This window comes from Curcuma longa, chromosome 4, assembly GCF_044706935.1.
Source record: "Curcuma longa cultivar G26 ecotype Majalengka, Jawa Barat chromosome 4, ITB_CL_G26_1.1, whole genome shotgun sequence".
In the NCBI taxonomy this organism is placed as follows: Eukaryota; Viridiplantae; Streptophyta; class Magnoliopsida; order Zingiberales; family Zingiberaceae; genus Curcuma; species Curcuma longa.
The window spans coordinates 11,485,077-11,499,385 of record NC_133864.1 but is presented as its reverse complement, the minus strand read 5'-3'; the positions used below and the strand labels follow the sequence as shown (position 1 = coordinate 11,499,385).

General features: G+C 37.7%; 4 protein-coding genes across 4 annotated transcripts; 3 read left to right on the top strand and 1 right to left on the bottom strand.

The window, feature by feature from the left end:
- The first annotated feature begins 843 nt into the window (after positions 1-843).
- On the top strand, positions 844-2,169 carry LOC141826070 (leucine-rich repeat extensin-like protein 7). The gene has a single exon (XM_074713324.1). It carries the CDS (start codon positions 905-907, stop codon positions 2,126-2,128), a length of 1,224 nt encoding a protein of 407 aa, XP_074569425.1. The 5' UTR covers positions 844-904; the 3' UTR covers positions 2,129-2,169.
- A 259-nt stretch (positions 2,170-2,428) lies between these two features.
- LOC141826069 (pentatricopeptide repeat-containing protein At1g51965, mitochondrial) lies at positions 2,429-6,075 on the top strand. The gene is made up of 2 exons (XM_074713323.1): positions 2,429-3,172; positions 4,571-6,075. Exons 1-2 carry the CDS (start codon positions 2,453-2,455, stop codon positions 5,774-5,776), a joined length of 1,926 nt encoding a protein of 641 aa, XP_074569424.1. The 5' UTR covers positions 2,429-2,452; the 3' UTR covers positions 5,777-6,075.
- A 1,269-nt stretch (positions 6,076-7,344) lies between these two features.
- On the bottom strand, positions 7,345-8,933 carry LOC141827078 (exopolygalacturonase-like). The gene is made up of 4 exons (XM_074714354.1): positions 8,796-8,933; positions 8,420-8,725; positions 7,670-8,188; positions 7,345-7,581 (listed from the first exon to the last, which is right to left on the bottom strand). The coding sequence occupies exons 1-4, from the start codon at positions 8,931-8,933 to the stop codon at positions 7,345-7,347; spliced, it is 1,200 nt and encodes a 399-aa protein (XP_074570455.1).
- Positions 8,934-10,752: 1,819 nt separating this feature from the next.
- LOC141827077 (ATP-dependent 6-phosphofructokinase 6-like) lies at positions 10,753-14,297 on the top strand. Its single transcript, XM_074714352.1, has 14 exons — positions 10,753-10,836; positions 11,551-11,597; positions 11,791-11,830; positions 11,937-11,999; positions 12,195-12,332; positions 12,476-12,634; positions 12,724-12,777; positions 12,867-12,935; positions 13,092-13,221; positions 13,293-13,333; positions 13,434-13,658; positions 13,741-13,786; positions 13,861-14,015; positions 14,097-14,297. The coding sequence occupies exons 1-14, from the start codon at positions 10,753-10,755 to the stop codon at positions 14,295-14,297; spliced, it is 1,452 nt and encodes a 483-aa protein (XP_074570453.1).
- The last annotated feature ends 12 nt before the right edge of the window (positions 14,298-14,309 follow it).

Below are 14,309 nucleotides of genomic sequence, written 5' to 3'. Positions count from 1 at the left end.
ATTAATTGGCCTCAACCATCTTTTCTTAATTTTTAAAATCAGAAGGTAGGGTCATAAACGAGTAAGTTAAACTTTAACTTGAGTTGTTCAAAAATTAAGTAAAATGTCTAAAATAAATTAAATGATTGAAATTGTTATTAAGTTTAATTTAATTTTTTTTATGAGCATGAGTTAACTTAGTTTGAGTTTGATTAATCTATATATTATCAAAATTTTCAACGACATAAATATAATATAATGGCCACTTCAAGCATGTTGAATAACTTAAGGTAAGTCGATTTTTTTTAACAAAACTGATGTATTAATGAAAGTTTAAAATAAATTTTATCTTTTCACAAAGAAATGTGTCACTTCAGAGGTGATTTATATACTTAAGACATAAATAATCGACATAAAACAAAATTATGAGAATTAAGGAAAGAAGTCATTGTAAAGCAAGAGATATCAAAAGAAAATTAAAGAGAAGTTAGAAGTCATTAGAAACATGAAGAAAAAGGGCATCTACTATGTATGCAAGATCATGAATCTAACAAATTCAAAGGATCTTTTCTAAATGACTTCATAAATACTACCACAGTCGATACTCGAAGAACAATAAAACAGTAGTCAAGAGAAGAGAACCACACAGTCTGGGACCTTCCTCCATGTTGTCTCATCATCACTCAGCTAGTGAGCAAGGCATGCTCAAAAAGCACTTTCTCACTTTGCAGGAGCTCCACAAATTGCGAGACTAAGGAACAACAAGCATGCCATCGTGGGAACCAGTTACAAGGCACTTTCAATCCTTCCCCATGCATTATATCAGTGTTCAGTCGTTAAGAGTGGAGATAACAGAAGCAACCACTGATTGATTTGTTCGATCATAAGATAATCAAGCATTGCTTGTCGAGAAGAAGCAGGATCGATGAAGCAAGCATTTCTTCTTCTTCTTGCCTTCTTCCTCTTCTCCTCGAGTGTCTCAGCTTTCAATTTTAGCAGTCGAGGTGGGTTTGGTTTCTGGTTCAATGGAGAAGAAGGCGGCGCCGCCGCCGTCCCAGCAACGAGCCAAGAATACAGAGCTCTGCAGGCTTGGAAGCAGGCGATCATGGAGGATCCATCGGCAATCTTGAGCTCTTGGGTCGGCCCCGACGTTTGCTCCTATGGAGGTGTGGTTTGCTCCCAGGACCCTGAGGGCATCTCCCCCTTCCCTGTGGTCGCAGGCATAGACCTCAACCATGGCGGCCTCCGGGGCGCCCTGGTCGAGGATCTCTCCCTCCTCTCCCACCTCTCTTTCCTCCATCTGAACAGCAACAGGTTTTCAGGCACCGTCCCTGATTCCTTCAGAGAGCTCCTGTACCTCGTAGAGCTGGACCTCAGTAACAATCAGTTCTCCGGCGGCTTCCCCACTCCCACCCTCCTCATCCCTGGCCTCCTCTACCTTGACCTCAGGTTCAACAGCTTCTCCGGTGAAGTCCCGGGCGAGCTGTTTGTCAAGGAACTGGATGCCATTTTCCTCAACAACAACCGGTTCGGAGGGCAGATCCCCATGAACCTCTGGGCCTCGCCTGCTTCCGTGATCACGCTGGCCAACAACAACTTCTCCGGCTCCATCCCTGCCAGCTTCGGCTACATGGGCTCCGGGCTCAGGGAGGTTCTGCTACTTAACAACAAGCTCACAGGTTGCGTTCCTGAAGGGCTTGGCTTCCTAGATGACATCGAAGTCATGGACGTGAGCTTCAACTCGCTCGCAGGCCGCCTTCCCAGCTCGCTGTCATGCCTGTCCGAGCTCGAGGTGCTTAACGTGGCGCATAATCTGCTCTCGGGGGAGCTGCCAGAGCTGGTCTGCGACCTAAAGAGCCTCCTGAACCTGACTGTCTCCTACAACTTCTTCTCTGGGTTCAGCCGGGACTGCTATGGGCTGTTCTTCAGGAACGTGGGGTTTGATTTCTCCGGCAACTGCATACCAGAGAGGAACATGCAGAGGCCTCCGATCGAGTGCATGGGGATTCCAAGGGGAGGGCTCAGCTGCCTTAGGATACCGTCGGCGAAGGCGACAGCTTGCTCTGGGGCGGCGAACGTGGGGCAGAGCGGTCGCTGGATGCCTGGCATGCCCTTCACTTCGCCCACTCCGTTTCCTCCTCGGCCATGAGCTTTGCCTGGATTGCTCTGCTTCACACAGGCTAACAATTTGCATAAATAATAATAAATATTTATATTATATTATATGAAAAATTGGTGGGAAAAAAACAAAAATTAGCAACCTTTGATTTGAGTTTAAAATTACTAAAACGCCCTTTAAATTATTTAAATTCCTTCTGTAAATACCTCACCTCTTCTTTAATCAATCTTCGTGAATCTCAAAGCAACGAACTGGATGGTTTTCGACCGTTGATCAGTCGTCCGCCCTGAATCCTGTCCGCATTTTATGACCATGGGCAACGATCTCTCCAGCAAGCCCACGAACTCATACCCGATGAGGCGGCGGCTCCTCCTCCTCACTTCCACCCGCTCCTTCTCCACTCGCTACAGCGGCCGAATCATCCGAGCCGACTCCTCCGGCGGCGCCCTCGCCGTCGAGGTAGACCCGCCGGACTTTCCCCGCGACGTCCGTGGCTACCCCCTCCCACGTAGAGACCTCGTCTGCCGAGCCGTCCGCATCCTCCGTTCGGCCTCTCCCGTCGCCGACCCCCTCCTCGACCTCACCGACTACTTCCAAACCCTAAATCTCATCCCCACCCCATCGGAGGTAAGCGAGATCCTCAAGTCCGTGCGGGGCCCCGACCGTGCGCTCGAGTTTTTCCGCTTTGTCGCCTCCCTCCCCGGTTTTCGCCACGATTGCTTCACCTACAATCGAATCATCTCGATCCTCGGCAGGGCGGGCGAAAAATATGATCAGTCTATCAGTGAGATCCTGGACGAGATGGACCGTGATGGGGTCAGGGGGAGCATCTCGACCGTTAACATCTTGATCAGCATCGTCGGTGGCGGAGAAATCAACCGGTGCTTGGAGCTCGCTAAAAAATGGAATTTGACGTTTACTGGATACACCTACAAGTGCTTGATGCAGGCCTATGTAAGGTTTCGAGATGTGGAGGGAGCGTTTCGGATTTATGAAGAGTTGAGAAGGAAGGGGCATAAATTGGATATTTTTGCTTTCAATATGCTTGTGGATTCCCTCTCTAAAGCAGAAAAGGTGCGTATTATTATTATTGTTATGTTTCTTTTGTTGCATTATATCTTGCTCTAAAGCCTCTAACTTGTAGTTTTATTATTCTTGTTGAAGTTGCATTTCTAAAATAAATTTGATTTACTGATTGTTTGACAAGTAATGTGATCTACCATTAGTTTATGAAGTAAATACTCTGGTTACACAAAAAATGACAAATTGTAATAGTTTTGTAAGATGAATTCCACCGGATCTATCTCTCAGACTATTTGCTAGCTGTTTGGTAGTGATATTTAGTTTGATTGGTAAGGAAGTAACCGGGATTTATTTGTGACTATGATGTAAATCATTAAGTAATTATTTTCGACTCATAATTAAGTCACTTTTGTTGTGCTATAAAATATAGTGACAAGAAATGTATAGGTGAGAAGTTCTCTTTAACGTATTGACAATGTAAGATTAATTGAGATATAATTCATGAGAAGTGGTGATAAAGGGAAATTCAGCAGATTAACTTTTAGTTGGTTATCATGCTAATCTCAAGCACTAGAGGCACAAGTACAAAGCCTATTTCAGTCATATTTTCTTTTCCCTCTCAGAAAAAGGATAGAGCAGGACCTGAGAAAGCTGTTGAAAAATATTGAGAATATACATATACATATTTATTTATTTATTGTTTCGTTTGATCACTAGCCATGTCGGGAATAAGTCTAGCTACCTAGTTGGATTCATTTAGCTTGCATTATTCTCGCGACCTTTTGGTATAGGCATTATGACTTACCAGTTGTGATGCTTGAAATATAAAGTAGTTTATTTATTGCATGTTTAGCTTTTGAGAAGTCTTTATGATGTCAAGGGATTCAACTTGGTTATGTTGCATTTTCTACTTCTAAAAAAATCTCTGCAATTCACTTGAATTAAAGTCACAGATTTTTTATTAGCGTGACAACAACATTCGCTTAAAGTTCATAGACTCTGTAATTCCATTTTTCAAGCTTATGTTTGTTGAACTTTATGCATGTATGCTGATCATGATTAAATTGAATTGCAATTGATTTATACTTTGAGCCTGAGTCTTGAGTTGGTAATTTTATGTGATTTAGAAAGACGACACTATTAGTTCACATGGTCAAACAAAAAAAAGCTTCCTTTGAGAGGAGCAGGGTGGCAATTTAGGCTGAAGACCTTCATTCACCAAACTCATTGGTTATCAATAATCATTTTGAAGATTGGTTTGTTGGGTCTCTTTTCCTTTATGGTCCATCACTTCTATAAGATGAAAAATAAGAAATTTAGTAAATTTTGCTTCAAACAAACTTCCTAAATTGATATGCCAATTTGCTTATTTTCTATATAAAGACAATATGTTTACGTCATTTACCTCTATTTTTTTTCTCTTTAATTTGATGTATGTCACTTTAACAGGTTAAACAAGCTTACAAAGTTTTTGCAGATATGAAATGTTGTCACTGTGAGCCAGATGCATATACTTACACAATTTTGATAAGAATGCTAGGAAGGTTAGGGAAAACAGATGAGTTCATCTCCTTATTCGAGGAGATGATAGTAAAAGGCTGCACTCTCAACATAATTGCTTTTAATACTATGCTCGAGGCACTTGCTAAGAATCATATGGTTGACAAAGCTATATTTGTATTTTCCAAAATGATTGAGAATGGTTGTCAACCCAATGAGTTCACATATAGTATATTTGTGTTTATGTTAGCAGCGGAAGGGCAACTAGATAGACTTGATCAGATTGTGGATGCTGCCAATAAGTACCTGAATAAGTCAATCTATGCTTATTTGGTAAAGACGCTGAGTAAGCTAGGACATGTTAGTGAGGCTCATCGTATGTTTTGCAGAATGTGGAGCTTCCATGACAGTGGTGACCGGGCTGCTTGTTTGTCCATGCTTGAGTCTCTTTGTAGTGCAGGTAAGGCATCAGAGGCTATGGAACTGCTGACCAAAATAAATGAAAAGGGGATAAATGCTGATACTCTCATGTATAATATGGTATTCTCAGCTCTCGGTAAGCTAAAGCAAGTATCATGCATTTATACCCTTTATGAGCAGATGAAGGCTTCAGGCCTTTTGCCTGACATATTTACTTATAACATTCTAATCTCAAGCTTTGGTAGAGTTGGTTTGATTGATAAAGCTTCTGAAGTGTTTGAAGAAATGGAAAGAAATGACTGTATACCTGATATAGTCACCTACAATTCTTTGATAAATTGTCTTGGGAAAAATGGAGAGCTAGATGAAGCTCACATGCGTTTCATGGAGATGCAGGAGAAAGGATTGAATCCTGATGTTGTGACTTATAGTACGCTCATCGAATGTTTTGGCAAATCCAACAAAGTTGAGATGGCTTGGAGGTTGTTCGATGAGATGCTTGCTGAAGGATGCACTCCGAACATCGTAACATACAACATTTTGCTTGATTGTCTCGAGAGGTATGGGAAGACAGCTGAAGCATATAAGCTGCATGCATCTTTAAAACAACACGGGCTGACTCCGGACTCGATAACTTATTCAATACTTGAACGATTAGAGAGTCGGTCTCCTAATGTTGTACGAGTTCGCAAACAAAGCCGAATTACTGGATGGGTTGTTAGCCCCCTGAGGTAGCAAAGAAGCTTAATTGCAGATGTATATATTTGTTCACACCATATCAGGCATTCCTATGCTGATTGAATAACAACGTCTTAAGTTCCATTAGTGTAGATGAAAATTTTATTTCTTCATTATGCAAAATCACCTGATTGCATTGAAGATATCCATTTTGATATGGTTGCTGTACAATCCGATGGAAAGATGTCAAATAGTCATGTAATCATCATTTTGTATTCAAAGAGTAGTAATTTTATTTTTGTTTATTAAACTTTGAGATTCTTGCAAAGTTCGATTATTAGAATTTGTTTTCTTTTGGAGATATTGTCTTTATTAGCAAGTGGTATCTTGAGTGTTTTTTTTTGGGTCTCAAGGGCCATTACTGAAGTTCCAAATTCAGAATTTTTTCTTGATCAATATGACAATTATCATTCATAGAATTGGAACAACCTCCCCCGTGGTATAATGTAAGTGAAAAGATATGAGTGACATAAATAGGAGCATCGAAGATCAATTTTCAATAAGGGTATTTGTCAATGAAATTGATTTTTAAAAAGTCTGATTGCAAGTATTTTTTATGGGGTTGAGTTTATCATCTTCATGATTAGTCTGTTTGAAGAGTTAGATATTTAAATTATTAAAAAAAAATTGGAACAACTATCAATGGGGTTTAGGCATTTTATAAGGCTAAGTTGATAGATTCTCCTTGATCTAACGATATAAAAGTTTTAAAATTCCAAGATCATGAAGATCCAATCGAAAAGCTCATGGATGGACCCAACCAAAAATAGAACATTTCCTCGAAACAATTCAATTAAGCCACAAAATAAAGCAAACCTGATTTTGTTTTGGTTCAATGCTTGCACAATCATAAGTTTATGATCCTAGAGTTGACTAATAATTGTTAAGTCGATGGGACTAGATTAAGTTGGTTGGACATGCATCGACTCGAATACAGACAACAACTAGCAAATAAGACATTAATTGTAAGCAAAAGGTGGAACCGCCACCTTAGCGGCCCCCTAGTCCCGGCCCCACAAGTGTCTAGAGGGAGTAAATCACGGACGGCCATTTTGGCCTCTTTCTCATCATGGCTAGCGCAGGGGAGGGATCGAACCCATCGCCTCATTGTAAGCAAAGCAAATAAGACATTAATGATCCATGTTTTAGTTGACTATCAAGGATTTAAATCAACTAAAATAAAATAAAATAACTATGATAAAATTTTATACTCCAATTATTTTTCTTTTTCTAAAATTTCAACAATTCACCCTCTTTTTAGCCACTTCTTCGATCCTATACTATCCTTCTTCTTCCCCCTTCTCCTCGACAATCTTTAAGCAAATTGGTTTTTATAATAGATTTTATCTCTTCCCTAAATCAATCAATTGAATTAGATTATTCATCACACATCACAAAACAATCAACTTGATGTTAGAACTTGATTCAAACATGACATCAAGGACCAAAGCTCGACCTCAACAAATTAAGAGCATACAAATTCTTGTTTTGCCATGGCCCATACAAACAATTTCTCGAACAACAAACGACACAATGGAATATATATATCGATCTTGTGCTTGAGATCAAATGCATGGATTTGGTTTCACATTGCCATTTGATTTTCCATGAACGTTGGCACAGGTTGATGTTGTAGTCATGTTCCCTGTTGCATCGCCGATGAACTTCAAGTCGATATCATTTAGTATCACACCTTGACATGGAAACGAGCTACTACAAATGAACTTGATGGCTTCTGCCGAGGAAGAAGTTCCCTTGACATTTGTGAACTTGATATCGTAGATTTGAACACGAGATGGATCCTATAGCAAGCAAAATCATAAAGGGATGATCTTATCGTCAATACCCGGTATAGTAGGATCTTATATGGACAAAGTGTTAAAGAGTTACCTTTTCAGCACATGAAACGTAGGGGCAATACTCTTGGTCTATTATGATGGGGTTATAGACATTGTTCATGATGATGTCCTCGTAGGTAAAGTGGACAGCCTTCAATGGAGTCGGAGAAGATTGCCACGTCTTGATCCGCAACCCGTTGGTTGTGCCATTCAAGGTGCAATTCCTAACGGTCAAGCCGACGACATCGGTTTCACCCGAGTTCTTACCGAGGCTCCCGACACTAATGCCATGGCCAGGGCCACAATGCACGTTAGAGATGTTTAGGTTGGAGGTTCCTGGTCCAACGGAGATGCAATCATCCCCAGTGCCAATGGTGGCATTTGTAATGGTGACATTGGTAGAAACAGCAACATGAATGCCATCAGTGTTTGGGCTGTCTCCAGGGGCACTGATGGTCACTGACTCGATATCGAAATTCTCCGATGAAAAAATATGCATGTGGAACAGTTTGCTATCGACTGAGGAAATGCTTTTGATCTTTGCATTCTTCACAAAACTGAACACCAATGACTGCCAATTGCAAAATCAAAAAGATTAGATCAGTTGTAAACGAGTTAGTTAAACCGAATCAATAAGCTTAGATCAATAAGATTTGTGTGATTCAAATTTGTTTGATAAGTTAACCGAGCCAAGCTAAACTGAGTCTAAAATGAATCAAACCGTTTAAATTATATTTGTAAATATAATATTGGCCGATAATAAGAAACAAACTAAATAACAAAAAAAGAAGCTTATATATACCATTGGGAGAATCTTGCAACTCCATTTCTTGGGGCATTCATTGTAAGGCCATGCCAAAGATCCTTGCCCGTTAAATGTTCCACCTCCCGATATCGCAAGTCCATTTATGTATTGGAACTCAATCCAATTTTTTGTGTAAGCATTGAGGTTAGTCGATGCAAGCAATTGCCCTCTCAAATCGATCGCCATAACACCCTTGCAAGGCCCTTTGAAGAGTAAAGGACCAACCAAATATGATCCCTCGGGGATTAGTATCGTTGGATTCCCTTCGATGGCACAAGATGCATCCCATGCCGCTTGAAAAACCTAATTAAGATCGTACGAAGACAATTCAGCATACTTATGAATATATAGTCTGAAAGGAAATCAAAGTCACCTTTGTGTCATCATTTTGGCCATTTCCTACTGCTCCGTGATCCTTCACATTATAAACATTGCTCGATTGGGCAACACACGTAGCACACCATATCGACAACAACAAGCTAATTGCGAGGATCGTGTTGTTTGAATCCATTTGTTATGGGCCTTTGTAGCTAATATCTACTCCTATTGTTGATGGTCACTAGCTATGATGGTGTGTTCTATACATGCAACTTTTGATGCAAGTATAGAACACAAAGAAAAGAAGCTTTGATAGCTTTAATTCCCCAACTTCTTTTCATTTTATAGGCAAATCTAGTCAAAACTTTCTTTTATGTTTGTGGTTAATAGAATCTTACTTCTATATTTAGTTTCTAGTTGCATTGTTGGCAAGGTCTATTTTTAGAAAAGAAATGTTATGCACAAAATATATAATATGAGACCATTATGAAATTCTTATCTCTTAGTTATCGTATGGTTAGATTTTTTTTATGTTAATAATCATGTATCGGTCATTATCGCAAAAATATAGCTAATTGGTCTCTCTTTTTAAGCAAAAGGTTGTGTCATTGGCCTTCAATTCGTTTTAATCTTCTCATTTTTCTCTTTTCTCCGATAGTAAATTAGAATTTTTCTTCTTTCTAAATCCCCGGGCTACAGCCCGGGTAATATAAACAAAGACCTCATAAATAGAGCATCTTTGCATATTTGCTTATTGGTTGATGGTGATTAGAGATCATCATGGGCTTCATAAATCAGGTTTCTATATATAGTTGAGCCGAGTTGGACCAAGTTGGACGAGGAGTCAAGCTCATTTGGCAAAGTTTAAGGGTTGAAATTGAAGTTTTAATATAACTTACTACGAAAATTGCATTGTGTCACCACTTAAATTTATCGCCAAATTAGAGAAATGGGGAACCTAAGTGGTGTTGTTTGTGTAAGCTTTAACAAGCTTTAGGGCAACTATGGGGATTGTTGTTGTATGTAGGGTTGAATATTCAGTTAAAATTGAATTGAACCAAACTGAATTAATCAAAATTGAATAAATCAAATTTTTTTCAAACGAATCGAATTGACTAAATTTTCAAATAAAAATCAAACAAATCGAACTGATAAAATATTGATTAATTCAATCAAAAATTAAATTAACTAAAATTTTTAAGTATTATGGAAGATTTACTGATTAATTAGGAACTTATATATTCATTACTTAGAAATTTATTAATTATTTTTTTTATTTTATTCAATTTATTCGGTTTAATCGAATAATATAATTTAAAATCGAAATCGAACCAAATTAACTGATATAATTGATTTTTTTAAAAAAATTAAAATTCTGAAATAACTAAATCAAATTTTTAAATTCGATCAATTTGATTTTTGTTCGATTTAACTGAACTTTTGCTCATCGTAATTGTATGTTTAAGGATTTTATATCGTCCATTTTTACACTAGAGATAAATCATTGTTATTAGAATCAAATTAATAGAAATTTATGAAAGTTTATCAAAAATTAAACTTTGCCTCATTAAAATAGACTTTATGTGTTAAATTAAGTTGAATTATCAAAGAAATACACTTGGAGTAAATAAATTTCCCATATATATACTCCACTTGTTTTGGATTTCTTCTCCCCTATATATCCTCTCACTCATTCAATCAAAAGAGCTATCGAAGAATTCAACCCACTAAATCGGATCGAGGTAATCGATACTCACTTCATCTCACTCTCCTATATCATCCTTTTACAAATCATATTGTATCTTTCTTTTATTTCTTCACCTCATTGTTTGATTGATTGGTCATTAATTTGCATCTACTAAATTCTTATCGTTGGGGCATCAATGATCCTCCTCAATAATGAGTTTTTCAAACTATCCTTCTAATTAAGATTTGTTTACATCGAAGGTGAAAAAAGGCAACTACTTAGGCAAGAGCCAGCACCAAAGATGACTTCGGAGACAAAGACGATGATGCGGCCAAAATCAGTCATCGGTGAGGCTGGCTATGTAATGGAAGACGTACCTCATCTCGGTGATTATTTACTTGATCTCCCGGTGAGTAATTCGATCATCATATATAGGCAGTTTCGAATTTAAAAATTAAGTTGATGAATATTTTTTTTCTTGGTAATCACAAATTTATAAAATTGATCCGGGTGAGTGGTTGGATCATCCTAAACTTTGGTAATCACAAATTTGCAAAATTTGTGAATTGTTTTAAAATTTTCATTTTAGAAATTAAAGATATGAAAAGTGAAAATGATTTTCACTCCTCAACTACTTACAATTTAAACTTTGTTTTGCATACCAAAATAAAATTTGTAATAAGTTAAGAAAATGGAAGCACACTAAAATAGATTAGAAATATTATGAGCAAATGTTAATAAAATATAGGTTGATATTCAACATTATAAGTCTTTGGGAAATTAGCAATATAAAAATACTTAATTATTTTTTAAAATACTTCACAGTTTAATATGCCTTTTCAAAAAATGATCGTCCAGAATTTATTAATGTCAAAATATCATTCTAATACATATATTAATAATAGAAGATATATAAGAAGATCATAAAAAATAGTTTAGTAATAGTAAAATAAAAAATTAAAATTTATTTAAATATATATATGATGATATAGTCGGATGGAATCTAGTAGTATAGGAGGTGAGAGGATTCTTTAGTTAATTCTATTTAGAGTTTAATTATTATTGTTATTATATTATTAGTAAAATATTAATAGTTTTTTTTTCTAATATTATTTTTTCACAGACCTATTCAAATCCACTTCAAGACAATCCGGCATACTCCGTTGTCAAGTAATCACTCAATTCTCTCTACATTTTATTTCTTTTAATTTCTTTATTTTTTCAATAATAAAGTTATTATACCATATGTAAGCTTATGATCACGAATTTAAATAGCAAAAATAATCTATTACAATGTAAGATAAATATATTCTCTTCACTAAGCATTACATTATATTGTGTTTTCCTTTGTTCATTAATTCAGACAGTATTTCGTGAATGACGACGATACGGTGGCACAAAAGGTCAGATATTTATTACTAACATATATATACATGCATGTTCATGTTGTTGTTTAGTGAAATTAAGTTAGCAACTGAGTTGAGTATTAAGTATTGTATTGTATTTTAGGTTGTGGTTCATAAGAATGATCCAAGAGGGATGCACTTCCGGCGAGCCGGGCCTCGGCAAAAGGTAGGAGGAGCTAGCTAGATTTCAGTGAATGAATGAATGCCCTGCATGTCCCGATCGAATATATATCATCGATTGATCGATCGGTTTCAAATTAGATCGTTTAATTACATTTGACAAATTAAATAATTATAATTTTACTGATGTGATCTGATCTGATCTCTCGATCGAATGCATGCATGCTTGTAATTAATTCAGGTGTTCTTCGAGTCGGACGAGGTGCATGCTTGCATTGTGACTTGTGGAGGTTTGTGTCCCGGACTCAACACGGTGATACGAGAAGTAGTGTGTGGACTATACGACATGTATGGTGTTCGTAAAGTTCTTGGAATTGAGGTGAGTAGCTAGCTACCTACTGTTAAAATGTATGGGTTTGGGTTTAATTTGTTAATTTAGTGACGACTTTAAATGACTAAGCTAGGATCATCATCATTATCATCATCATCATCGGTCATATATATGTTTTCGTAAATTGGTAGGGTGGATATAAAGGCTTCTACTCGAGCAACACCATTAACTTGACACCGAAGAATGTGAATGACATCCACAAAAGAGGAGGTACTATCCTTGGCACATCGAGAGGTGGTCATGACACATCAAAGATAGTAAACAGTATCGAGGATCGCGGTATCAATCAGGTAATTATATTAATCATATATATATAAATTCTTAGATTATATATATATATATGTTAGTTAAGATTTTCAATTTGTTGTTATTATTTAAGGTTTACATAATAGGAGGCGATGGAACTCAAAGAGGAGCAGCACTCATTTATGAGGTAAATTAATTCATTCATTATATTTGGAGTATAATAATTAGATTAGATTATCATCAAGTTTCTTATTTCTTATGCTACATTTTTTGCAGGAAATTCAAAAACGTGGCCTGAAAGTTGCCGTAGCCGGTATCCCCAAGACTATCGACAATGACATTGCGGTATATATATATATATATATATTATATATATATACTTTGGATTTCCATTTCCTTAAAATTAATGCATGCTCTTGCTCTTGCTCTTGCTGTATGTATTTCCATAATTAACAATATTTCTACTACCACATACCACATAATCTATATGTATATGAGTAGGTTATCGACAAGTCGTTTGGTTTTGACACTGCTGTTGAAGAGGCTCAGCGGGCGATAAATGCTGCTCATGTCGAAGCTGAAAGCGTCGAAAATGGTATCGGCCTTGTCAAGCTTATGGGTCGCTATAGCGGTTAGTTAGTTAATTAGTTCTCTCTCTCACACACACAGACTAGCAGTTCACAATTCGATACTGACTTGCAGGGTTCATCGCTATGTATGCTACACTTGCAAGTAGAGATGTGGTATATGTCTCAAGTCATTTTCCCTATCATTTCATTCCGATCTTGAGCTTAAAAAAAAAAAATCAAACACTCACAATTCTGTAACACATACAATCATCAGGATTGTTGCTTGATTCCGGAATCACCATTCCATATGGAAGGTAAGGGTGAGCTACTGGAGTTCATCGAGAAACGGCTCAAAGAGAACGGGCACATGGTCATCGTCGTCGCAGAGGGTGCAGGACAAGAACTGATCGCAGAGAGCATGCGCTCCATCAGCCACAAAGACGCGTCTGGAAATAAGCTACTGCTCGACATTGGACTCTGGCTGTCACACAAGATAAAGGTAGGTAACCGAAATGCAATGCTGTGGTACCTTCTAAACAAGAATATAACTTCCACATTCTTCTTCTTCTTCTTCTTTGCAGGCTCACTTTAAGAAAACCAAGGTGTCTATAAACCTCAAATACATAGGTTTGTTGCAGATGTGAAAATTTTCAGTTTGAAAAGAGGCTTTGAGTGTTGATTTGAAACATGTTCGGGTGCAGATCCAACTTACATGATTCGAGCGGTACCGAGCAATGCATCGGACAATGTTTACTGCACTTTGCTGGCTCATAGTGCTGTTCATGGAGCCATGGCAGGCTACACTGGATTCACCACTGGACCTGTCAATGGAAGACATGCTTATATACCTTTCCATGTAAGTGCCTGCCCTCTTTCTTCTTCGCTTTAGTTCTTTTGGAAGAGAGCAGTTTTATTTTTTACCCTTTTCGGCAAACAGAGGATTACAGAGATGCCGAACAAGGTGGTGATAACAGATCGTATTTGGGCGAGGTTGTTGTCTTCCACAAATCAACCCAGTTTTCTTAGCTCCACTGATGTTGAGGAGGCGAAGAGGGACGAGGATGAACCACCAAAGGAGCTGCTGAATAACGGCAAGGGTTGCTGCTCAACACCACCACCTCCTAATGCCACACCCTGAATTCATTGTCAC